Genomic DNA, 18,422 nt, shown 5'->3' on the forward strand with positions numbered 1-18,422 from the left:
GGCTCTGCAGCAGCTTGCCGGGACGCCCCTCTGCATCTGGGAAAGGAGGAAGCTCTTCAGAGCAGCCCCGTGCGGAGCGCGTTTTCACCGGGCTGTGGTCACGCAGCGTGGGGCAGGGCCCCTCCTGGACAGCAGGGATGCGCTCCCCTACCTCCTCTGATCGCGTGCTTTTCTGCAGCCTTGCTGTGCCAGGTGGAGAAAGCCCTGGCCACTGCTCTTCTGCTGGTCACAATGAACTGAAACCTGGAAAGCAAATGGTGACACAGGCTTGAAGAAGGGTGACCCCTCCCCTCTGCAGCTTCCCAACACTACTCCTCCGCACCCGTCCTGGGAGCCACAGCATGCATCCCTTTCCCTTTGTGGCCATGCACAGGTTTTATCGGCAGTCTGCCCCCGACACAAGAAAACGTAGCCTTAAGTCCGTTTGCCCTTGGTTCTCTTTGATGGGAATGATAGCAGGCTGGGTGTGAAAAACACACAATCACTGTGCCCAGTCACTCAAGAATACACGTGTAGCCCCAGCTCAGCATTAGTTAACCACAGACCAGTCATTTCAGGGTTGATCCCTGACTTGATGCTGAGTGTCGGGCCCCAACAATGCCCACTCCTGAGCAGGAGCTGGGAAGCCGCCCACTCGTTCTGCCGAGGGCTGCAGAGGAAACGCACTCACCTCGGAAACGCGTGGGCAGGAGCAGCCTGCATCCCCTGGGCAGTGGTCGCTCCAGTGCAAACAGCTGCAGCTGGCATCCAGAGCCTCTGCAAAGTGACACAGAGCTCTTAGAGGGTTTCCAGGACAGTTTTCTCTTGGCTCCCAAAGGAAGCAGACCTGTCTCCTGCTCCAAAAGAAGGCCACTTCCGCAAACCTCTCTCCCAAATCCTCCTCCATGAACATTAGCCCTTGCTCTGCTCTGCAGAAGCTGCACAGCAAACACTGAGATGGCACAATGACACTGACGGGCTTTTTGTAGGGCAAGGACCCAGAAACTGGGAAGAAACTTTCTCTTCTAACGAAGTCAGTGGGGGCAAGCATGGGGAAAGGCGTTTGACTGGCCAACGGCGACTGGGTTGCTCACCCTTCAATAGGCTTCCCACACCAGTGAAGCAGCCCTCAAAACCTTGAGCAACTCACAGTGTGAAGCAGTGCAATGCGGCTGGCCTTGTTCTCCAGCCCTGTGACACAGTCGTAATAAAAACGCATGCACAGGACATCATCTTTGCAGGACAGAACGCCAATGTCCTTGAAGGAGAAGGCGAGGCGCTGCCTGTTCCTCAGTTGGAAGCTGTACAAGAGTACGGTCTCTTGCACACAGTCCTCCACCACGTGTGGTGGCAAGGAGGTGGCTCGCGATAGCCACTTGTAGTTGAGCAGATTGATCTTGACGTCGCCTGCAAGGAGAAGGAACATCGTCACTGCCACAGCAGGCCCAATTTCTGTCTAAGATTCATAACAAAATGCCAGAGAAAAGGTCACTTATAGAAACAGCTTTTGGGGAGTGGTTTGTCTGGGGGGAGCTCAAGCCATCTCTGGACCTTTCGAGACAACTCTCTACTTCTCCCAGCCCTTTCCAAAGAGCAGAGAGCACACACCCAGCCCCAGACATGAAGGGACAGAGTGGAGGGTGGCCACTGCCTTCTCACCAGGGATAACCACTGTGGGGAACACGAGCTCCTGCAGAAGTGACTTCTCAATCTCCAGACGGAAGATGGGTCTTCGAACCACATACAGCTCTTCTTCGCCATGGAATTGCTCTCGGACCATAGCGAAGGTCCCGAGTCCTGGGACCAGGACACCCTGCCCAGGAAAAAGACAAAAGGGCTGATGACTGAGTACTTCAGAGATGGGAAAAGGCAAAGCTTTGGAAAAGGCTCGTGTTCTCCATTTCTTCTCTTCCCCTCCTCAAAGTTATTTGCTAACATGCTTTGGCTAGAGAAGATCCCAGGCATTTCCAGCACAGGCTGTACCCCTTGGACTGATTCCCAGGGATTAGCCTTGGCATGAAGCCCTAACGTGTGCCAAATGCTTTCTCAGACTAGATCTGGACTTGGTTCCTCTCCTGGTTGACCAAGAAGCGGCTGTGGGCGCACAGGCGCGGCTGTGGGCGCACAGGCTTGTCTCCGTGTGCTGCCATGATGCTCGGGGAGGGATTGCTCCCCAGGGGCCAGGCTCTGCAGGGTAAAGGGGGACCAAGACACCAGCCCACCTTGTCCAGCTTCAGCTGTCCCAGGATGTACGCAGACACAGCATCCCAGATAGCCACAACCTCTGGAAAGCAAGGGAAAGAGGTGTCAGGCTCCAGGCCAGCCAGCTCACAGCCTCTCAGCATGTTCCTCACCCAGGGGGTGACAGAGGCAGGTGTCCACAAACAGCCCAAACAAACACCGCCCTGGCTGCGGAGCTGGAGTGCACCCCAATTTATGACTGCCAGCCTTACTGTGCTGCCGGGCCAGAGCTGGAGCAGATACGGGGATGTGGGAAGGGCCCAGGACCAAGGCTGTGGCCATCTAAGCCCCAGAAAGGGAAGGCACCTCAGAGCCCAGGACATGATCTGCCAGCCTGGCGGCACAAGAGCATCCCATGGGAAGGAACAGAGGCCCTCCTAAAGGTGGCTGGTTCAAGATAAGGGCTGGTTTACAACACAGCCATTTCCAGCTGGCTCGTGAGAGCCCTGTGAGAGCTGTAGGACACCCCAGCCCCCCAGGACGCAGGACCCCTTTTCAACCCAGAGCCAGATCCCCAAGAGGTACTGGCTCCCAGGAAGAGCTGGCCCTGCACGGTTGCCCTCACGAGGGGAGCAAGCAATGCCCACAGGAGCCTCAGAGCTCAGGGCAGGCCCAGCGCCACGACCCGGGAGTCCTGGTTGCCACATTATCCCTTGAGCCCGGCGGGAGCCTCAGGCAGGCCCGGCCCTGTTCAGCCACCCCACAGCCCAGCAGCCGCAGCTTTTGACAATGGACAGTCCTGGTGTGTCCCTCTGGGAAGGAGCTCCCAAAACCCTTACCCTCGGGAGAGAGCTGCCGGAGCGTGGGGAACAAGCTGCTCAGCTCCAAGCTGACGGCCACGGTGCAGCAGCCCTCCATCGTGCTTGCCGCTTGCCCTCAGCTCAGAGAAAGGGATGCTCTTTGCCGCTCCTCGCTCAAAACTCCTCTCCAATGTGCCCCTGCTGCTCTGCCTGTCAGCAAGGGTCCTGTCTGTCAGGAAGGGTCCTGCCTGTCAACGAGGGTCCTGCCAGTCAGCAAGAGTCCCGCAGTGCAGCCCCGCTGCCTCCCGATCCCGCTCCTGGCTGTGGAGTAGCTCCGAAGGGCAGCAGTGGGGAGCCCCTGAGCAGTGCCCAGCAGCACCCAGACCTCGCTGCAAAGTGCCGGCACCGCCTCAGCGCTGGAGAGACCTCCCTGTGATGTGGGGGATCCCTTGTGACATCAACCCGCATCATTTGAGGCTGCATTATGACACCAGCAAGGAGACAGCACAACTGGGGAGAGATATTTCCCCTCTTGAGCTGGGAAACAGTCATCCCCTCTCTCACCAGTCCTTTTCCAAAAATCCCGTCTGTCCCCTGCTCCGACATGTCTCTGCTACTTAGAGCTCGTTGGGGCAGGTGGTGTTTGGGGGTTTGCTGTGGTTGGGCAGCTGCAAGACACGGGACTGAAGGTCTGTGAGATGCAAGAGCCCCTCCAGTGTGCCCAAACACTCCTGTCTGCTGGGTGTTACTTTGTGGTGGGATTTGGATGGGCTTTACTGCATTGGCCTTGGCTGGGACCGAGTTCATTTTCTCCATAGCAGCCCATGTGGTGCCGAGTGTGGAATTTGTGACCAAAACAGTCCGAATAACACGCCGATGTTTTAGCTGTCGCTCCACAGTGCTTGCACAGCATCGAGGCCTTCTCTGCCTCTCACACTGACCCACCAGCAACTAGGCTGGGGGTGGGCAAGGAGTTGGCAGGGGACACAGCTGGGACAGCTGACCCCAAGTGACCAAAAGGATGTCTCAGACCATGTGATGTCATGCTCAGCAATAAAAGCCAGGGGAAGAAGGAGCAAGGCGTGTGGGGTGTGTATGTTCAAGGTTATGGTTTTTGTCTTTCCAAGTTACTGTTATGGGTCATGAAGCCTTAAGCATAATCATAGAATTATAGAATCATGGAATCGTTTTGATTGGAAGAGACCCTCAGGACCATCGAGTCCAACGCTAACCTAAATCTAGCACTAAACCATGTCCCTACGGACCTCAGCTAAATGCCTCTTAAACACCTCCAGGGATGGTGACTCCACCGCTTCCCTGGGCAGCCTGTTCCAATGCCCGACAGCCCTTTCCGTGAATAATTTTTTCCTAATATCTAATCTAAACCTAAATGAGTAGCAAGAGGTTCAGTTGCCCTAAATGTTGGCATCTATTGTCATTTCAATTGGAAATGGAAAACTTTGTGGCCAAGTGTACAGGCCTGCTGAGCCCAGCCTTAGGACCAGACCCGTATCACCCAGTCTGCCCAGCAGCTGACTTGAGCACCTGTGCGCTCCCATACGCAGTGCTGCCTCCCAAACTAGGTCCACCCTTCTCTGCTTCTGCTCCCTGGTTGACCAAGAAGCAGCTGTGCATGCACAGGCTTGTCTCCATGTGCTGCCACGATGCTCAGGGAGGGATTGCCCGGCCCTGTTCAGCCACCCCACATCCCAGCAGCTGCAGCTTTTTACAACGGGCACCCCTGGTGTGTTCGTCTGGGAAAGACATCCCTAAGCCCTTACCCTTGGGAGAGAGCCGCAGGAGCGTGGGGAACAAGCTGGGGGAACAGAGTTTCCCTGTTGGGCCTGGCCAACTGGCCAGTTCTGAGCCACAGAGGCAGTGATGGGGCTCATTAATGGGTCCTCAGCCCCACCTCTGCCCCACGCGCCAGCTCTGTCCTGGGGTGCACAGGACAGGGATGCTGTGTAGGGCAACACCAGCCCCAGCCCCTCCGTTGTCTGCACGCCAGAAGGCAGAGTCGTGAAGAAAACAACGAGCATCACAAAGCTGCTATCAAGCCGTAACGGAGACACCGTCTCTTCTGGTTGTGGCCGGGATGGAGCTAATTTTCTTCCTGGCAGCCCATATGGTTTAGCCCCTGCTTTAGCTATGGCTGAACTCTTCCTGCACGGCACCAAGGCCTGCTCTGTTCACACACTGCCCTGCCAGCCAGGAAGCTGGGGATGCACTGCTGGATGAAAAACTGGAGTCCGTTAATCCCGCATGCCACATTCGCTGTACCTGCTTCCATCGGTTCCTCTCAGTGAATTGTTTCCCAGCCCCTTCCACCTCATCCCAGCTCAGATACCTGCACTCTGGCTCAGGGCTGACTGGGGGCTGGCGACTCTTGGGGCAGTGGCGGGAACCGCGCTGACCCTGGTTGTGGGGCTGTCCCTGGGCTGAGCACTCAGGCCCAGGGCTGGCAAACTGGGCCATGGCGGGGCCTGTGGGTGCTGGGGTGTCCAGGTTCCCCCAGGCCTGTCCGTGCTGGAGGACACCTGCACCAGCAGACCCCCAGCCCCCCTCACCCCAGCTGCCCCCACCCCATCTCCCCCTTGTTTCTCCTCAGGCCCCTGGGCCAGGCTGTGACTGACAGGCCACCTCTGGCTCCGCTGATTGGCTCAGCCGTGGCCAATGGCAGCGCTGTTGCCGGGCTGGCGGGAGCAGGCGAGCTCTGGCTGGGCGGGCAGGGGCAGCCCCCGGCTCTCCTCACAGAGCCGCCCTGCGCCCGCTGCCCCCTGTGCTGCCACAGACCCCTGGAGCTGCCTGTTACTGTGCTGTAGCTTTTGGGTGTTAGTTCAGGCATCTGCAGAGGAATGAAGTCAAATGCCAGAAGCCTGTGTCCAGGCCTTCTCCTGGAACAGACAGGCCGTCCAGGACAGGGCCCTGTGGTGGCACAGGCCTCGTCCTGCTGCGCTCACCCAACCCCACAATGCAGACCTGTCTCTGCTGCCAGCTGCAGTCCTGGGCAGGAGGAGCTGCGGGATGAAAGGCGCTGGTGTGGGCAGGCCGGCACCTGCGGGAGGCAGGACTCTGCACCCAGCCACACTGCCTGTGCCGAGCCCAGCAGCCGGGGCCCTCGTCCAGCTTTGCCATCTGCTGGGGCTGAAGAGGAGAGACGCCCTGTCCTGGCGTGGGCCAGGGCATCGTCCTGTGGCCAAAAGGAAGGACAGAGCCTCGTCATGCTCCCCATGGGGGCTGGCCACTCTCCTTCCCTTCTACCCCCAGTGCTGGGGGTGCACTGGTGGGTGAAAAACTGGACATGAGTTGGCCCTGTGGACTGCTAAGGTATTATCCCTCTTGCAGCAAACACAAGGCAGTAGTTTTATGTTTGCCGTGCTCCTCTGTGGATGTGGACTGTTGTCAGGACACGTTGTGCTGGACAGGCGACAGCTCTGGGCTCACAACAGCATCTAACGATATTGCTCTGGTTGACGGCACCAGAACCTGTGCTTCTGATGGTGCCAGCATCTGTGTCTCTAGTGTTAGCTGTAACTGTACCTGGAACTATCTGCGTTGCTAATGTATCTGCAAAGGTGGCTGCCATGCTTACTCATTCTGTGCGGCCATCAGGAGTAGTATTTGCATCTGCAATGGCATCTGCATCTGCAAGGGCATTTGTAATGCTAAGAGTGTCTGCAGTGGCCTCTGCATCTTCAGTGGTACCTGCATCTGGAGTGGCATCTGCTCTTCTGTTGTATCTGCACCTGACTTTGCATCAGCAAAGTGAAGTGGCATCTGCAAAGGCATCTGCATCTGCAGCAGTATTTGCTTCTGCAATGGCATCTGCAAAGGTGTCTGAGGTGCTGTCTTTTATCTGCAATAGTATTGGCTTCTTCAAAGCTATTTACGCCTTCAAGGATACCTGTGTCTGCAAATCTCCAGTGGCATCTGCATCTGCAATGCTGTTTGCATTGGAACCTGCATGAGCAATGTTATGGCCAATGGATTGTGCAACTGCAAAGTATCTGCAGCAGCGTCTACAATGCTCATTCATTCTGCAGTGCCACCTGCAATGGTATTTGTATCTGCAATGGAAGCTGCAACGATATCTTCATCTGTACACGGATTCTGCATCTGCAATGACATCTGCATCTGTAATGGCATCTGTAAAGGTATCTGCAATGGTATCTGTCTGCAATTGAATATTCTGCTGCTGTATCTGTATCTCCAATGGCATCTACAACTGCGCCTGCATCTGCAATGTTATTGGGAATGGATCATCCATCTGGAAAGGTATCTGCAGTGGCATCCGCATCTCCAGTGGTATCTCCACCTCCAGTAGTATGTCCTCCTGCAATGCTGTCCCTGTTGGTATCTGCGGCTGAGAGAAGGCGTGGGATTTTCCCTCAGATGGCCAAAACCAAATGATCAGGAAACAGAGTCTAGGTTGCAATGCCCATCATGAAATTATAATAAAGGAATTTAAGTTCTGGGGAGCGGGAAGACTCCAGCAGGCAACATCTCGAAGGGGCAGAGCTCTGCTTGCCAGCCAGTTTTCCTGGCTCTTGTGACAGTGGGAGCAACAAGAGCACCTGAAGACAGGCTATTTCCAGAGCGTAGTCTTCTCTGAATAGAGAGAAGCATAACCCTGACACCTCGCCTCCCCCAAGCAGCCCCCTCCTGGCCCGCTCCTGGGAGAGGAGCAAGTTCTGGGCTGGGCCGGGTGGGAAGCTGGAGGGAAATGTGTGACGCTGGCCACGAGGTGAGGACCAGCTCCCACAGGGGCACAATGCCCCAGGGGCCATAGGACAGCACAGCCCCAATCCTGCGGCCTTGGTCCCCCAGGGCATGGCCAAGCTGCGCCATCTCCTTTTGCCACCCCACCGTGGTGGGACGTGAGAGGTCCCCACGCACTCCCTGTTCATGGAGGTCTGGGGTGTCCAAGCTCTTGGGGTGCTGGGACCCAGCGATTGGGCTGCGGGACGTTCCCTGCTCTGAGGGCAGAAAAGACACCATGGGTGACTTGCTCACATGTGGCTGTCCCTATTGCTGCTGTCAAAAGCTCAGGCAGGAATCCCAGCAGAGCCAGGACCAACCCCACCTGAATTGCAGTGTCCTGCCCAATTGCTGACAGGTTTCCCTGCCTTCCCACATTCCTCTGCCCCCCCCACCCCAGCCCTGGAGCAGAGATGGGGAAGGGCTTTCCAGCAAGGAAGGAGGAGTGAGAAGAGAAGTTTGCTCATCCAAGGGCTGAAGGCGCTGGGACACTCGGGGCTTCCCCACCTGTTGTACCTCAAGTACAGGGGTGAGGGGCAGAGCACAGCTGGAGCTGTAGGAGCACAGCTGGAGCTGGGGCTGCCTGACTCATCAGGGGATGGTGGGAGGCAGGGATGGAGGGAAGGCTGCAGGAAGGGAGTTCCATGACTCTTTCTGGGAACGCTGTCCCCGACCCCAGCCAGAGGTAGGGCCGTGCCTCTCCGCCCCACTCTTGCCCCGCTTTGTTGCGTTTCCTGGTTGCAACCAGCTGCTTTTCAAGGCCGGGCCTGGCCAGAAGATGGACCAGAACTGGGTTTCCTGGCAGGGCGGAAGTCTGCTCTCCTGGAAGCCTAATCCTTAAGCAGGTCTTCCTTGTTTTCCAGCAGAGCACCTCTCCTTCGTGGTTCCTCCATCATCCATGCCAGGAAACGCCCTCTAGAAATGTCCTAGATTGCTGGAGCCCTGCTGGATTGTTCTTCCAGCAGGTAACAGGGTGGCTCAGGTCCTCCAGGAGAACCGGGGCGTATGAACAAGAGGCTTCTTCCACTTGGTTAAGAAGGCCTCATCTCCATCTTCCTTCTGAAAAGGAGGCCTCTAGCAGATACCTGATAACACAGCACCCACGCTGGTCTCCCAAAAGCTGGCTCCTGTCCCACCCCAGGCAGGAGGCAAGTCCACCTCCTCGCTTTCCCAGACGGACCTTCCTCAAGAGCCCGTGTCCTCCCACCACAGCCCTCCTGCCGTGCCATCTACCCACCACCCCTCCGTGCTCCCAGTGTGGTCACAGCCCTGTAATCATACACACACTTCTGGCCCTGGCTGGTGGTTCTCTGCGCTGCGTGCATGAGCCTGCCGGCACTTCAGGGAGGCACCAGCTGTGCTGGTTTCCCGGGAGGAGTGTGAGAGCCTCCTGTCTCATGCTGCCTGTGTGCAGGAGTGCGGCCGGCCATGTTCGTGCTGTGGGGAATGCGTGGACTTTGTTCCCTCCCGCCCTGACAAGCACTTCTGGGATCACACACGGGGTGTGTATAATCCCTTTAGACGGATCCGTTCCCAGTCACAGACCAGTCAGTCCATCTGAGAAGAGCCCCAGAGGTCTTTATTTTCTATTTAGAGGTGGATCTTGGCAGCTCAGAAGCCTCCCAGCCCCTTTGCTAACAGCCACTGCTACAGCTGCTGCTCCCGGCACGTTCCCCTCTGCTGCGGTACCAGCATCTGGTGCTAGGGAGGAAGAAAGAGAAGTGTATGATCGTACGGGCAGAGAGAAGGCAGAGAAATCCTGCAGGCTCAGCTCAGGCCTCCTGTGAAGGGATCTGCTTGCAACAAAGCCTCAAGAGGCCCGTGAAGTGGGAAAAGCCCCCTGTGCCCAAGCCCATAAGAAGGTCCCAGGTGCAGCTGATGAGCCTGGGGCTGAGTCAAGTGGAGCTGAGACTTTGGGTGTCCCGTATGGGTGTCTCCCCCTCAGGGCAAGGAGTCTTGGGGCAGGACTATGCAAGGGAAGGATGTACTGTCTCGTTTGGAAAGGGGAGAGCCAGCCATCAGAGGGATCCCTCTGTCTTCAGCCAGGACTTTTATGTCCCACATGGAAAGCCGATTCTGGGTGCCTGGGCAGTCCCCCTTGGGTGTCAGGGAGCTCCAGACCAAAACCAGCCTCCAGTATCTGCTTCTGCCTCCCGAGGGGTGTTAGAGAAAGCCCCTCTTTCCCCCAGGACTGCCCTCAGTGGAGGGATGGGCCTTGCAGCCGGGGAAAGCACCAGCCCTTTTTGGAGATAGATACCAGGGGAGCTGCCTTTGCTGCTCTTGATGCCGTCTGTTGATCTCAGCGACGTGCTTGAATATGAACGTCCGTGCTTGATGCGGCTCCAGGCTTTTGAGGACCTGGACCGCTCGTGGGGAAGGGTGGCTGCAACAACAGGGAAAGGTCATCCCTCAGCCTCTGACAGAGACCCCCTCTGCCTCTCCCCTCGTCCAGCCCCCGCACCCACCCTTTCACCCTGTGGTGGGTTTTGGGCCTCAGCTGTGGGGACAACCCATGTCATGCCCATATTAGGAGACACAGAGGGTGTCCTGTGCAACCCCAGGACACAGGGATGGGGGTTCTGGACATCTCTGCGAGGTCACAGCTGCTCTAATGCCCCAGGCTGTGTCCAGAGCGGGGGCACACTTACTCAGGCTGGAGTCTCTCCAGCTGGGCTGCTGCTGCCACATCCTCTGCTGGCAGAGGGTTTTCAGCCTTTCTCCACCTCTTGCTGACCTCCTTTCTCCTGGGCTGGGCTGGAGGGTGGGGAGTCCAAGTGCCTCCAGTGCTGAGTGCCTGCCAAGGAGGAGACGCTCTCAGCAAACCAGATGGCAAACAGGTGCCATTTCCCAGAGGACCTCTTGAAAGGAGCCAGCAGCAGGACCTGGGAGCTGGCAGGCTCAGCACTGCGTGCTCTCCGTCACAGCTGACGGTTGCTTTTTCCCCTCCGATGCCTCTGCCAGGCTCTCCTTCACAGGACGAGCAGGCAAACCCCTGGCCTGCAGCTGGGTGTCAGTGCTGCGCACACCCCCGGAGACCTGCCGCCCTGGGTGCCCTGACAGAGAGGGTCGCTGCTGCTCTCTGCGGTGTCAATCATTGACCGTACCTGGGGCAGCTGTCGGTCCTCCCCGGCAGACCAGGCTTCCCACGCTGCCCATTCCGCCTTCGCTTGCTGCTGCTGCTCTTGCCAGCGCGTCTTCACTTGCTCCCACTCTGCAGACAGCTGCCGGACCTCCTGGAGGGGACGGAAACGCAGCAGCAGGAAGGATCAGTCTCGGCTCCTGGAGGGGCTTCCTTCGGGTCTGCCCTGCGTTGCTGCCCCGTGCCTCAGCCGGTCAGTCAGCAGCGCTTTGCCCCTAACAGATCAGGGGCCGTGGAGTCATGCCAGGCTCCTCAGCTCGTGACAGGCACAGCTGAGTGACCAAAGACTTGCATTGCCAAAGACCTAGAAGGGACTTGCCCATCTGCCATAGCCCCTGGCCAGAATGAAGAGTTTCATGAGAACCCAGGGGGTAATAACAGGCAAGCAGGCTGTGCTGCACCTTCCTTTTTGTCAAGAAGATCTGAAGGAGGTGGCAGACAGATTACAACGAACGCATGCCAAGGGATCCTTTCAGGATATCTGTCTGCGCAAAGAAGCTTTTGCTGAGTCTCAAACAGCACGGTAGTTGCAGCGAGGCAGAGCACGTACCCGCAGCGCTCTCTTGCAGGCTTCAGAGGATGGGAGTGCAGTGGCAGGCCTGGCTGGAGGAGATGGCTCCTGCCTGCCTGCCTCCTTCGTCCTGCTGGAACTGCCTGGACATGGGGGGAGCACACTGCAAAGAGACACCGGAAGGCATCAGCATGAGCACGGGGCAGTTTGGTCTCCCATTTTCACCCAATATCACAGCTCCCCAGGCTGGTAGAAGAAGTGGGAGAGGTGGGGCTGATTCCCATGGCAAGGGGGAGCCTTTCCTGAGCCCCATCAGATGGATGGGAAGGGACCGCACCTCAGGTCTGTTGTAAAGGCAAGGCAAGTGATGTAGGATGCACCAGCATCCACTGCCTTCCCCACAAAGGGGCTTGCGGTGGGGCAAACAAGCTCATAAAATCTGTGGGGCATGTGTCAGGGACCTTCCTGAAACCCTGCAGCTGGAGAGTCCAAAGGGGATGTCTCTCCTACATGGGTGCAAGGTTCCCTTTCATCCCTCCCCACCAGGGTCTCACCTGGCAGAAGGCTTCTTCCCTGTGTCTTGCTGCCCAGTTCCTGGCCCCTGGTTTGGCAGCACAGGCAGGGAACGCTTTACCCGGCTCTGCAGCAGCTTGCCGGGACGCCCCTCTGCATCTGGGAAAGGAGGAAGCTCTTCAGAGCAGCCCCGTGCGGAGCGCGTTTTCACCGGGCTGTGGTCACGCAGCGTGGGGCAGGGCCCCTCCTGGACAGCAGGGATGCGCTCCCCTACCTCCTCTGATCGCGTGCTTTTCTGCAGCCTTGCTGTGCCAGGTGGAGAAAGCCCTGGCCACTGCTCTTCTGCTGGTCACAATGAACTGAAACCTGGAAAGCAAATGGTGACACAGGCTTGAAGAAGGGTGACCCCTCCCCTCTGCAGCTTCCCAACACTACTCCTCCGCACCCGTCCTGGGAGCCACAGCATGCATCCCTTTCCCTTTGTGGCCATGCACAGGTTTTATCGGCAGTCTGCCCCCGACACAAGAAAACGTAGCCTTAAGTCCGTTTGCCCTTGGTTCTCTTTGATGGGAATGATAGCAGGCTGGGTGTGAAAAACACACAATCACCGTGCCCAGTCACTCAAGAATACACGTGTAGCCCCAGCTCAGCATTAGTTAACCACAGACCAGTCATTTCAGGGTTGATCCCTGACTTGATGCTGAGTGTCGGGCCCCAACAACGCCCACTCCTGAGCAGGAGCTGGGAAGCCGCCCGCTCGTTCTGCTGAGGGCTGCAGAGGAAACGCACTCACCTCGGAAACGCGTGGGCAGGAGCAGCCTGCATCCCCTGGGCAGTGGTCGCTCCAGTGCAAACAGCTGCAGCTGGCATCCAGAGCCTCTGCAAAGTGACACAGAGCTCTTAGAGGGTTTCCAGGACAGTTTTCTCTTGGCTCCCAAAGGAAGCAGACCTGTCTCCTGCTCCAAAAGAAGGCCACTTCCGCAAACCTCTCTCCCAAATCCTCCTCCATGAACATTAGCCCTTGCTCTGCTCTGCAGAAGCTGCACAGCAAACACTGAGATGGCACAATGACACTGACGGGCTTTTTGTAGGGCAAGGACCCAGAAACTGGGAAGAAACTTTCTCTTCTAACGAAGTCAGTGGGGGCAAGCATGGGGAAAGGCGTTTGACTGGCCAACGGCGACTGGGTTGCTCACCCTTCAATAGGCTTCCCACACCAGTGAAGCAGCCCTCAAAACCTTGAGGAACTTACAGTGTGAAGCAGTGCAATGCGGCTGGCCTTGTTCTCCAGCCCTGTGACGCAGTCGTAATAAAAACGCATGCACAGGACATCATCTTTGCAGGACAGAACGCCAATGTCCTTGAAGGAGAAGGCGAGGTGCTGCCTGTTCCTCAGTTGGAAGCTGTACAAGAGTACGGTCTCTTGCACACAGTCCTCCACCACGTGTGGTGGCAAGGAGGTGGCTCGCGATAGCCACTTGTAGTTGAGCGGATTGATCTTGACGTCGCCTGCAAGGAGAAGGAACATCGTCACTGCCACAGCAGGCCCAATTTCTGTCTAAGATTCATAACAAAATGCCAGAGAAAAGGTCACTTATAGAAACAGCTTTTGGAGAGTGGTTTGTCTGGGGGGAGCTCAAGCCATCTCTGGACCTTTCGAGACAACTCTCTACTTCTCCCAGCCCTTTCCAAAGAGCAGAGAGCACACACCCAGCCCCAGACATGAAGGGACAGAGTGGAGGGTGGCCACTGCCTTCTCACCAGGGATAACCACTGTGGGGAACACGAGCTCCTGCAGAAGTGACTTCTCAATCTCCAGACGGAAGATGGGTCTTCGAACCACATACAGCTCTTCTTCGCCATGGAATTGCTCTCGGACCATAGCGAAGGTCCCGAGTCCTGGGACCAGGACACCCTGCCCAGGAAAAAGACAAAAGGGCTGATGACTGAGTACTTCAGAGATGGGAAAAGGCAAAGCTTTGGAAAAGGCTCGTGTTCTCCATTTCTTCTCTTCCCCTCCTCAAAGTTATTTGCTAACATGCTTTGGCTAGAGAAGATCCCAGGCATTTCCAGCACAGGCTGTACCCCTTGGACTGATTCCCAGGGATTAGCCTTGGCATGAAGCCCTAACGTGTGCCAAATGCTTTCTCAGACTAGATCTGGACTTGGTTCCTCTCCTGGTTGACCAAGAAGCGGCTGTGGGCGCACAGGCGCGGCTGTGGGCGCACAGGCTTGTCTCCGTGTGCTGCCATGATGCTCGGGGAGGGATTGCTCCCCAGGGGCCAGGCTCTGCAGGGTAAAGGGGGACCAAGACACCAGCCCACCTTGTCCAGCTTCAGCTGTCCCAGGATGTACGCAGACACAGCATCCCAGATAGCCACAACCTCTGGAAAGCAAGGGAAAGAGGTGTCAGGCTCCAGGCCAGCCAGCTCACAGCCTCTCAGCATGTTCCTCACCCAGGGGGTGACAGAGGCAGGTGTCCACAAACAGCCCAAACAAACACCGCCCTGGCTGCGGAGCTGGAGTGCACCCCAATTTATGACTGCCAGCCTTACTGTGCTGCCGGGCCAGAGCTGGAGCAGATACGGGGATGTGGGAAGGGCCCAGGACCAAGGCTGTGGCCATCTAAGCCCCAGAAAGGGAAGGCACCTCAGAGCCCAGGACATGATCTGCCAGCCTGGCGGCACAAGAGCATCCCATGGGAAGGAACAGAGGCCCTCCTAAAGGTGGCTGGTTCAAGATAAGGGCTGGTTTACAACACAGCCATTTCCAGCTGGCTCGTGAGAGCCCTGTGAGAGCTGTAGGACACCCCAGCCCCCAGGACGCAGGACCCCTTTTCAACCCAGAGCCAGATCCCCAAGAGGTACTGGCTCCCAGGAAGAGCTGGCCCTGCACGGTTGCCCTCACGAGGGGAGCAAGCAATGCCCACAGGAGCCTCAGAGCTCAGGGCAGGCCCAGCGCCACGACCCGGGAGTCCTGGTTGCCACATTATCCCTTGAGCCCGGCGGGAGCCTCAGGCAGGCCCGGCCCTGTTCAGCCACCCCACAGCCCAGCAGCCGCAGCTTTTGACAATGGACAGTCCTGGTGTGTCCCTCTGGGAAGGAGCTCCCAAAACCCTTACCCTCGGGAGAGAGCTGCCGGAGCGTGGGGAACAAGCTGCTCAGCTCCAAGCTGACGGCCACGGTGCAGCAGCCCTCCATCGTGCTTGCCGCTTGCCCTCAGCTCAGAGAAAGGGATGCTCTTTGCCGCTCCTCGCTCAAAACTCCTCTCCAATGTGCCCCTGCTGCTCTGCCTGTCAGCAAGGGTCCTGTCTGTCAGGAAGGGTCCTGCCTGTCAACGAGGGTCCTGCCAGTCAGCAAGAGTCCCGCAGTGCAGCCCCGCTGCCTCCCGATCCCGCTCCTGGCTGTGGAGTAGCTCCGAAGGGCAGCAGTGGGGAGCCCCTGAGCAGTGCCCAGCAGCACCCAGACCTCGCTGCAAAGTGCCGGCACCGCCTCAGCGCTGGAGAGACCTCCCTGTGATGTGGGGGATCCCTTGTGACATCAACCCGCATCATTTGAGGCTGCATTATGACACCAGCAAGGAGACAGCACAACTGGGGAGAGATATTTCCCCTCTTGAGCTGGGAAACAGTCATCCCCTCTCTCACCAGTCCTTTTCCAAAAATCCCGTCTGTCCCCTGCTCCGACATGTCTCTGCTACTTAGAGCTCGTTGGGGCAGGTGGTGTTTGGGGGTTTGCTGTGGTTGGGCAGCTGCAAGACACGGGACTGAAGGTCTGTGAGATGCAAGAGCCCCTCCAGTGTGCCCAAACACTCCTGTCTGCTGGGTGTTACTTCGTGGTGGGATTTGGATGGGCTTTACTGCATTGGCCTTGGCTGGGACCGAGTTCATTTTCTCCACAGCAGCCCATGTGGTGCCGAGTGTGGAATTTGTGACCAAAACAGTCCGAATAACACGCCGATGTTTTAGCTGTCGCTCCACAGTGCTTGCACAGCATCAAGGCCTTCTCTGCCTCTCACACTGACCCACCAGCAACTAGGCTGGGGGTGGGCAAGGAGTTGGCAGGGGACACAGCTGGGACAGCTGACCCCAAGTGACCAAAAGGATGTCTCAGACCATGTGATGTCATGCTCAGCAATAAAAGCCAGGGGAAGAAGGAGCAAGGCGTGTGGGGTGTGTATGTTCAAGGTTATGGTTTTTGTCTTTCCAAGTTACTGTTATGGGTCATGAAGCCTTAAGCATAATCATAGAATTATAGAATCATGGAATCGTTTTGATTGGAAGAGACCCTCAGGACCATCGAGTCCAACGCTAACCTAAATCTAGCACTAAACCATGTCCCTACGGACCTCAGCTAAATGCCTCTTAAACACCTCCAGGGATGGTGACTCCACCGCTTCCCTGGGCAGCCTGTTCCAATGCCCGACAGCCCTTTCCGTGAATAATTTTTTCCTAATATCTAATCTAAACCTAAATGAGTAGCAAGAGGTTCAGTTGCCCTAAATGTTGGCATCTATTGTCATTTCAATTGGAAATGGAAAACTTTGTGGCCAAGTGTACAGGCCTGCTGAGCCCAGCCTTAGGACCAGACCCGTATCACCCAGTCTGCCCAGCAGCTGACTTGAGCACCTGTGCGCTCCCATACGCAGTGCTGCCTCCCAAACTAGGTCCACCCTTCTCTGCTTCTGCTCCCTGGTTGACCAAGAAGCAGCTGTGCATGCACAGGCTTGTCTCCATGTGCTGCCACGATGCTCAGGGAGGGATTGCCCGGCCCTGTTCAGCCACCCCACATCCCAGCAGCTGCAGCTTTTTACAACGGGCACCCCTGGTGTGTTCGTCTGGGAAAGACATCCCTAAGCCCTTACCCTTGGGAGAGAGCCGCAGGAGCGTGGGGAACAAGCTGGGGGAACAGAGTTTCCCTGTTGGGCCTGGCCAACTGGCCAGTTCTGAGCCACAGAGGCAGTGATGGGGCTCATTAATGGGTCCTCAGCCCCACCTCTGCCCCACGCGCCAGCTCTGTCCTGGGGTGCACAGGACAGGGATGCTGTGTAGGGCAACACCAGCCCCAGCCCCTCCGTTGTCTGCACGCCAGAAGGCAGAGTCGTGAAGAAAACAACGAGCATCACAAAGCTGCTATCAAGCCGTAACGGAGACACCGTCTCTTCTGGTTGTGGCCGGGATGGAGCTAATTTTCTTCCTGGCAGCCCATATGGTTTAGCCCCTGCTTTAGCTATGGCTGAACTCTTCCTGCACGGCACCAAGGCCTGCTCTGTTCACACACTGCCCTGCCAGCCAGGAAGCTGGGGATGCACTGCTGGATGAAAAACTGGAGTCCGTTAATCCCGCATGCCACATTCGCTGTACCTGCTTCCATCGGTTCCTCTCAGTGAATTGTTTCCCAGCCCCTTCCACCTCATCCCAGCTCAGATACCTGCACTCTGGCTCAGGGCTGACTGGGGGCTGGCGACTCTTGGGGCAGTGGCGGGAACCGCGCTGACCCTGGTTGTGGGGCTGTCCCTGGGCTGAGCACTCAGGCCCAGGGCTGGCAAACTGGGCCATGGCGGGGCCTGTGGGTGCTGGGGTGTCCAGGTTCCCCCAGGCCTGTCCGTGCTGGAGGACACCTGCACCAGCAGACCCCCAGCCCCCCTCACCCCAGCTGCCCCCACCCCATCTCCCCCTTGTTTCTCCTCAGGCCCCTGGGCCAGGCTGTGACTGACAGGCCACCTCTGGCTCCGCTGATTGGCTCAGCCGTGGCCAATGGCAGCGCTGTTGCCGGGCTGGCGGGAGCAGGCGAGCTCTGGCTGGGCGGGCAGGGGCAGCCCCCGGCTCTCCTCACAGAGCCGCCCTGCGCCCGCTGCCCCCTGTGCTGCCACAGACCCCTGGAGCTGCCTGTTACTGTGCTGTAGCTTTTGGGTGTTAGTTCAGGCATCTGCAGAGGAATGAAGTCAAATGCCAGAAGCCTGTGTCCAGGCCTTCTCCTGGAACAGACAGGCCGTCCAGGACAGGGCCCTGTGGTGGCACAGGCCTCGTCCTGCTGCGCTCACCCAACCCCACAATGCAGACCTGTCTCTGCTGCCAGCTGCAGTCCTGGGCAGGAGGAGCTGCGGGATGAAAGGCGCTGGTGTGGGCAGGCCGGCACCTGCGGGAGGCAGGACTCTGCACCCAGCCACACTGCCTGTGCCGAGCCCAGCAGCCGGGGCCCTCGTCCAGCTTTGCCATCTGCTGGGGCTGAAGAGGAGAGACGCCCTGTCCTGGCGTGGGCCAGGGCATCGTCCTGTGGCCAAAAGGAAGGACAGAGCCTCGTCATGCTCCCCATGGGGGCTGGCCACTCTCCTTCCCTTCTACCCCCAGTGCTGGGGGTGCACTGGTGGGTGAAAAACTGGACATGAGTTGGCCCTGTGGACTGCTAAGGTATTATCCCTCTTGCAGCAAACACAAGGCAGTAGTTTTATGTTTGCCGTGCTCCTCTGTGGATGTGGACTGTTGTCAGGACACGTTGTGCTGGACAGGCGACAGCTCTGGGCTCACAACAGCATCTAACGA

General features: G+C 57.6%; 1 protein-coding gene across 1 annotated transcript; it reads right to left on the reverse strand.

Annotated features, from left to right (window-relative positions):
- Positions 1–9,365: 9,365 nt before the first annotated feature.
- On the reverse strand, positions 9,366–15,081 carry LOC135998434 (coiled-coil domain-containing protein 81-like). The gene is made up of 10 exons (XM_065651625.1): positions 15,003–15,081; positions 14,206–14,267; positions 13,643–13,796; positions 13,134–13,390; positions 12,675–12,760; positions 12,156–12,247; positions 11,923–12,040; positions 11,408–11,531; positions 10,823–10,951; positions 9,366–9,419 (listed from the first exon to the last, which is right to left on the reverse strand). Exons 1-10 carry the CDS (start codon positions 15,079–15,081, stop codon positions 9,366–9,368), a joined length of 1,155 nt encoding a protein of 384 aa, XP_065507697.1.
- Positions 15,082–18,422: the final 3,341 nt, after the last annotated feature.

This window comes from Caloenas nicobarica, chromosome 25 (genome assembly GCF_036013445.1).
Source record: "Caloenas nicobarica isolate bCalNic1 chromosome 25, bCalNic1.hap1, whole genome shotgun sequence".
Taxonomy (NCBI): domain Eukaryota; kingdom Metazoa; phylum Chordata; class Aves; order Columbiformes; family Columbidae; genus Caloenas; species Caloenas nicobarica.